General features: G+C 41.8%; 1 protein-coding gene across 7 annotated transcripts in view; it reads right to left on the bottom strand.

Annotated features, from left to right (window-relative positions):
* The window catches only part of PTPRM (protein tyrosine phosphatase receptor type M), a 729462-nt gene extending 724806 nt beyond the window's left edge, over window positions 1-4656 (bottom strand). For all 7 annotated transcript variants that reach the window (XM_050942101.1, XM_050942100.1, XM_050942099.1 and 4 more), the window contains exon 1: window positions 4246-4656. In XM_050942101.1, coding sequence (XP_050798058.1) covers window positions 4246-4318 — 73 coding nt within the window. In that variant the 5' untranslated portion in view covers window positions 4319-4656. The remainder of the gene's footprint in view (window positions 1-4245) is intronic.
* Window positions 4657-7923: the final 3267 nt, after the last annotated feature.

Consider the following 7923-nt stretch of genomic DNA (forward strand, 5'->3'; position numbering starts at 1 on the left):
AGGGGCAGACGAGCACTAGACTGGAATAGGTTTATACTGGCAGAAGTGCACTTCTGCCAGTATAACCTACATCCAAAGCAGAAGTGCTGTGCAGATATAAGCATACTAGTAAAGCCTTCCAAGTGTAGGCCTGGCCTAATTTACAAAAGCAAAAAAACAAACTTAAATCAGGTTAATGTTCTATCAACATCTACATATTTCACTGTACCAGAATTTTCATTTCAGCTAAGAGAGCACTTATGGATCTGAGTATATCTTCTTTCTTTTCAGTGACCAAATATCAGTAGTATCCTTATGAAGTTTAAAGCCCAGTGAGTTAACTGTTCCCTTATGAGTGCTGATTACTGTGTGTTGTTGCAGATTTTATTGTGAAAAATTTGAGATTCCTATTTACATAGTCCCTGCCCAAAGAAATGAAAATGTGACAGGCAAGGCAATATTTCCAATTTTTGTAAGGCACTTTATTTTAAATTATTTTCTTCATAATCAGAGTTAGTACTGGCACCAGACAAGTTACCCCTGACCTACTTACACACACTTTTCAGCCAGACTTTTTGTTGTTGTTTTAAATTGCAGTTGGACTCATCAGATACAGGTGAAAAAAAAACAATTATGGGTAAAAAATTAGTTGACATACAACTTGACAGTCAATTTCTACAACAACAACAAAATACGGCACAATCTAATAATGGGCCTCTCTCTAGGACAAGCCTGGGTTATAAGCAAAAAGTACCAATTTCAGAAGGATGTGTGTATTTAAGTTTATGAGAAACATGATGCTTTTATAAAAATGCATAGATTTTGAATTCTACTACGTCTCTACCTTCAATTTCAGTTAAGCATTTTTATATTTGACAGAGCTCATTATGTCTAGACCTTTCATTTTATATAAAAGGTGACATTTAGGCTTACAACATTCTTTGGAACGCTACAGCTTGCATCATATTTTTGTTTGACCCATATCATTTTCAGAAATAGTTTGATTCTTCTAGTCTGAGTAATCTACCAAAGAGACGAAAGAAGAAATACTATGAATTCAAATTAGGATTTCATATAACCACAATAATCCTACCTCTCGGTGTTTACAAACTTTTGTAATTTTAGAAATCAGTCTTCATATAGGGCCATTAAATACACAGTCAAACTAAAATGAAGAAAAACCTGTTAAATTATTAAGGGAAGTAATTATTTTAAAAATTAAAGTGCTTCTCAAAAAAAGACTATTGTAAGGACTAATACACCATGCTTTTGAATAACAATCCTAGGTTTGTTTTTAACTGCTCCAGACAACCAATGTTTTCTTTTTAAATCAGATATACCTATCTCATAGAGCTGGAAGGGACCCTGAAAGGTGATCAAGTCCAGCCCCCTGCCTTCACTAGCAGGACCAAGTACTGATTGTTGCCCCAGATTCCTAAATGACCCCCCTCAAGGACTGAACTCATAACCCTGGGTTTAGCAGGCCAATGCTCAAACCACTGGGCTATCTTCGTTATTGTTTCCTGAGTTTTATTTCTTATGATCATTTTCATCTTGAATTGATGAACCTAGAATTTCAGATTCATCAATTAAGACCATCACAGAAACCCTATTTTTATTAACTGTTAAGCTAATTTCAGAAGATTACCTGAAAGCTTCAAGACTTTAAATAACAAAAAAGATCTGCTTTTTCCTTAGTTCCCAGATAAGAAGATGAACACCTGAAGACGACAGAATGAACTTCTGTACAAATAAGTCAGTGCAAAAATAAAGATGAAAGTACAACTTGCAAAGATTACTTTTCCAGTCCATTGCTATTCTTTGCTTAAAAGATTGTTTCTTTGCTTTTTTAATAGCGTGATCACATAGCTCACTTTTATGGCAGGAGACAGGCAACTACACAACTCATAGACAAACTGTATTGTAATGTATCATCAATGGGACTGGTGCATCAAGCTTTTAACAAAAGCAGCAGCAACCATTTTTTCCCAGGGCATACAAAGAGCAAAAATAACCCCTAGACACTTTTTATGATGCAGTATCACAACAGCAAAAATTCATCAATTTTGTTCTTAGTAAATGCATGGTAATTCATGCCTTACTTTTACATATACACAAAAAATAACCATACGGAGTAGGCCAAATTCTGTGCTCAGTTATATCCACTGGCCCATTAAGCTTTAAAAAAAAAAAAAAAAGTTTCATGCAACACTCCAAAGCCCAGCCAGTTCACAGAGAGTGCTATATAATTATACAGTTGAACTAACTCTATACATAGGACATTAAAGCAACATAAAAACATTTCTGAATAGTTTGTGTTCCACATCACGATCTTCTTCTCAGCATGTGGTAATGTAAACTAATACTATAACCAAGAGCAACAACAATAAGACTAAGGCAGGACTGTACTGAAGCAAGATGAACAGCACTTAAATTTTGACCCTAATGCAAGTATTAACACATCCTTGCATGCAACTAAATTAAAAATCTAACAAAAGGATAGTTGCCCTAGTTTAACTTTAAACAAACTGTAATAAGATCATGCAGGTATGGAATGCATTATGGATTTATCTTAATAAAGTGAGACTTGTTGTCAACATTTACTTGGTCCTGCCTCAGCGCAGGGAGCCGGACTTGATGACCTCTTGGGGTCCCTTCCAGTCCTATGCTTCTATGAAGTCCGAACCCTAGATTTCCAACATTAACGAGTTATAGTACTAATATACATGAGTTCGGTTCTATAACCCACTGCTCAGGATAGCCTCATCCTAACAATATTACTGGAAGAGGTATCATCCTAATGCAATCCTCAGGACCATTTCCCCCCTCTTCCCCCCACCCACACACACTTGAATCCTCCGGCTTATCTGCAAATGTTCAAAAGAAACTAGAGGAAAAACAGCTTGAACATACAGTGTTCTCGAAATGTACCACTGAACCAGAATAAGTTTATTTTTAAAAAATCCTTTAAGCACAAAACTTGGCTGTACTATAGGCTGCATGCAAGCAACATGTAACATACAAAATACAAACCACCCAGCAACCTCAGAAATAAGTCAAGCAGAGAGTACTACTCCCGACCAGAAAGCACATTTAGCATGAAGTGAAGGCCAGATGTCTTAAATGCACTGTTTCACAACCCAACTTTCCACCTAGAATTATAGGTTTCTTTAATATACATTTTTAAATATATGATGGATTTTGTTATGGATGGGGGAGGAAATACACAGACCAATAAAGACATTGAAGGGCAAACCTAAAATTGCAATTAAAAACAAAACAAAAAAAAGTTATTTTCTGGAGTTGCACCATGGACATAAAAACCTAGCATGTCTAGGACACACAGAGTTTTTCCCCTTTCCGAGGGTTTTCACTATAGGCTGAAGACTCTTCTGTGCTTTTAAGAGGGGCCTTCCCCAGCTTTTTAGACTGATCAACCGCTGTCACTGCACAATCGCACTTAAATGCAGTGCGAATTTTTAAGTTAATACTGAAGCTTCAGCTTTGATGACGGGACAAACTGATGGGAAAGAAGGAGGAAGAGCGATGGGGGGGGCGGCGCTGGAAGTTTGCTGTTGCCCCTCCGTGCGTTGTTTTCTGGAGGTAGGGTGCGGCTCTCAGACCTGCCTGGTGGAAATCAAAAGTTCTCTTTCTCCCAAATTTTCAGCCGCTGCTTGGCTATCTAGTGCAACTCCAACCCACTCCGCAAGCAACCCCTGCCCGCCTCCCTCCCGGGCCAAGCCCCAGCCCAGCCGGCTGCCAGCATTCCGCTAAACGCAGCGTGCTGCACCCTTGCTTGTCACCTTGTAGCACTCGTGCCCGGCCAGGATGTGCCCAGGAAGAGACCCAGGCCCTTTGCACTCCGCGCACCCCACTCCGCCTCCAAGTAACTCCGGGCGGCAGGAAACTTGGAGAGACGCCAAAGAAAAGAAGAAGATCCCCTAGCAATAAAATAATGTAACCCCCCCCCCCCCCCCCCGGCCCCGCGGCTCTGCCCCCTGCCGCCTCTAGGTGCGGTGCGCCGGAGGGGGGGCTCCCTCCCGCTTGACTCCAAACAACGCAGCGCCTTCCCCTCTCTGTTCTCCACCGGGGCACGAAGCGCCCAGTCTAACGGGACCGGTCGGCGCTGAGCTGCCCTCCTCCCCCTCCCCTGGTTCCCGGGGCTGGACTCGCGTCCACCACCGCTCCCAGGCTCACACCCCGCGGGCAAACCGGCTCCCCACCGCAGCCTCCCAGCCAGCGGGGCACGGGGGAGGCTCCTCTTACCTGTGAAGGGCTCCGCTCCGGCTGCCAGCAAAAGTCCAGCCAAAGTCAGCAGGCAAGTTCCAACTTTCCCCATGTCTCCCCCGCTCCGCGCGCGGCTCCGCGAGGTGCAAGGCAGCTGGGCGCTCGCAGGCGCCCCACTCCCGGCCAGCCGGCTCCCGGGGGCAGGCTGGAGCCGGGCGGGGTGCGGCGGCGGGGCGGGGCTGGCTCTGGGGCGCTGTTTTCCTGTTTCGGGGGAAGGAGGGGGGTCGCAGAGCCGCCTCCCAGTCCCGCCGTTGCCCTCTCCTGGGAGTCCCGTCCCCGCCTCCTCCAGCCCGCCGCTTTCCGTCCTGTTGCGCAGCCCCAGCCCTGCAGCCCCAGCGCTTCGCTCGCCTCCCTCTCTGCCTCGCGGTACCCCCGGCAGGCGGGCTAAAGACTGCGCTGAAGTCACGCCCAGCCGCCAGCACCGCCGCCGCCTGGCCCCCGCTAGAGGGCGAGTGGCGCCCGGGCTGCAGCTCCGGGGCTGGGCGGCGAGCTGAGCGGCTGCGGAGGATGCGGGGGGAGGTAAACGCGGGGGGGGGGTTCCCCCTTCCCCAAAGCCGGGTTGGGTGCTGTGCGCCTGGGTCCCCGCCGGGAAGGCTTGTAAAGTTCTCCTCAGCTGGGGGATCGGAAAGCCCGCGGTTCAGCACGGCCCCAAACCCTCCTTAACTTGCTCCCCGGCTGCCACTCAGCAGGGCAGCCGCGGCACAGTCCAGGGAAAAGTGTGGAGAGCTTCGTTCCTCTTAACGCTCCAGCGGAAGAGAGATGCGGCTGATTAATACAGCGTAACACACCACGAGCAGGAGACACTGCCCACACAGTAGTTAATCCGCACTCCCTTGCCGTGCTGCGCAGTTTCCTTGAAACCCTGGCCCTTTGACAGCTGAGCCAGTCTCCACCTTCCCCACATGCACTGCCCTGGTGTTATTCCGAGGCACCAAACGCCAGGGGGAAAAGCAAAAAAGCGACCGCAACTAGTGGTGTTGTTTTTTTAAACGGAGACCCTGGCAGCAGGAAGAATTGGTTCCAGGCCACTCATTTTTATGTAAAAACAGCAAAACTGCGAGTGTGTATGCCAGCCTTTAAGTACAGCAAAGAGTCCTTCTCAAAAAGAAAGTAAAACATCTTAAATATGTTTCCGTGCACTAAAATGCCAGTCTGTAAACATATTTTTTTATGTAGGCTGCTGCTAAAACTCTAGACCCCTAATCCGACAACCATAGCTGCAGCTGCTTTACTTTTGTGGGTATTATTATTAATATTTAAATTACCATCGCACCTAGGAACCCTAGTCATGGACCAGCATCATGAGCGATGCTGTACAAACAGCACAAAAAGACCATTCTTGCCCCTAGGAACCTAGTTTCATTAACTTCACTGTGACTAGAGATGAGAGTAAAATTAAGCATGTGCTTGCTTAAGTGTTTGCAAGGTTGGGTACTACTAAAAGTGAAATAATTTTTAAAATTCAATTTTCCAGTCGCTATTCATTCTCTATTTCTTGCATATCTCTCCACTTTGACAATGAAAATCTGGTTATTTTGTTTATAGTCAGTTTCACTTTCCCTAATGTATTATTTAGGTTTCAAACATTGCACAGGAGATGTTTGTTTAAATACAAATGTTTTTAAAATTTTTTTGATTGTGGAAACATGTTTATTGGTCCTAGTTTTATAAAAGCTTTATTTTTATATAAAATTTAAATGTGCCAAATTTAATTTCCCACAGATTCTTTAAGGTTCCACAGTTAAGCATTAAAAAGTCAAAAAATGCCACAGAGGTTTAGCCAGCAAACATATATGTATAATTTTACTCACACTTAGACTTGATTTCACTGTCACTTACATGCAAATTAGCAGGGTTGGCCCTGGTTGCAGATGAAGCCTTAATTCTGTCCCCTTGTGTATTGCAGGTTACAATATATTTTAGTTACATGTTCATGTAATATTGAATATATTATACAGTTTTGTCTACAAGTTTATGTAGTTGTGCTACCTTACATTTTTCCCATTTTCTTATAAACTAATTTAATTGTCACAATTAATGGCTCAGTATATCGTTATTGACAAATTCCTTGTCCAGTACATTCCCTAGGTAGCATTTAAAATTTTAGGGAAAAGGCAGTTAACTGGAAAACTATCACAAGGCAGCAGAATAACATTAATTGTATCAAGTTCCTGGCATGTGAGTATTTAACTGAATTCTGAGCATTTTCTTCACTTATTTGTATGGAATTTCCTAGCTTTTAAAAAATAAGACAGTTCATTCCTGAAAACTTTGATGTTTGGCTGGTTCTGAGCAAATTGGCAATAGCACATGTTGCTTCTATAATTTGGGCTACTTGTCTAGACACCACTGGGTCTTCTCACTCACCTGTCCTACTTAGTTTAGGAGTTCTGCAAAAAAGATCCTGTCTATTCTGAGCTTCAAAAGCTGAATGGCTCTAACATCATAAACCCAAAAGGAAAGGCCCCTTTTGAAAATGTTGGCCTTGTTTCTGTATGTATTTTGATTTCTGTATATTGCTATTGAAAACAAGACATTTCTACGCAAAGAAGTTCTTTAACTTAAAGTTAAATTCACTCAGGATGCATTTGCTATTAACCAAATCACTAAAATCCAGGAAATCACCTATTAATCCAATCTCTCATCTACACTGACCTAAACTTGCATTCATTTAATTTCATAATACTCAAGCAAATTTATATGCCTCCTTTCTAAAGGAAAATCCCTGTCAAGGTGGATAAAAATTGACTTTTTTATATATATCAATCTTTTTAATTTAAACTGGACTTTTAACATTTCAATTAAGTACATTGTGGGTTTTTTAAAAAATTAAATTGAAAATTGTGATAACTTATGCTAAGGGTAAAACTTACTAACATTTATTAAAAATCATTTAAATAAATAAAAACAATAATATGCTGCATCAAGGAGTCTCCCTCAAATTGTAATGAGTTAAGGGGTGCTGTTTTTTACATGCAGTTACATACAGAACAAGAGAGAAACCTTACCTTTTGAAGTCTACTCAACCTTTATAAATGTCACAACGTCATATACTACATTAATTATATTATTCTTGCTCTATACAGTGGAGCAAATGCTGCTATTTTTTTCCAAAAGTAGTTACTTTCATTTTCTGTTATGCAGAAAAGATTTTGTCCTAATTATTTTTGGGTTCAGTTTAGCTAGCAGGTGAAGATCAAATTACTCACTCTTTTGGACTAGTTCAAACTCAAGAAACCAATGAGGAAACAAGCGTGGAAGTTTGTTTTTCTCTTCCAAGCACCAAATTAAAACCAGGTGGGAAAATATGAGATCTACTAATTCCAAAATTCTGAAAGACATGGGGACAGATTTTCAAAGGTATTTAGGCAACTAAAAATGCAGATAAGTGGTCAGTGGGATTTTCAAAAGCCCTGTAACAGTCTAAGCACATCTCCCATTAATTTCAATGTGAATTAGATACTTAAGCAGGTTAGGGCCAAGTAGTATTTTCAGAATTGCCAATCTTCATCTTTAGGCACCAAAATACCTTTGAAAATCTGGTCCATGTTGAATGTGTTATTTCACTAAGTGCAGTTAATATTTCATTTAATATATCAGTTAATTTTAAATGAAAAAATAGGTTTTAATAAGAGAAAAAAATATGTATCCAGGACA

Source organism: Gopherus flavomarginatus, chromosome 2, assembly GCF_025201925.1.
Source record: "Gopherus flavomarginatus isolate rGopFla2 chromosome 2, rGopFla2.mat.asm, whole genome shotgun sequence".
NCBI lineage: Eukaryota > Metazoa > Chordata > Testudines > Testudinidae > Gopherus > Gopherus flavomarginatus.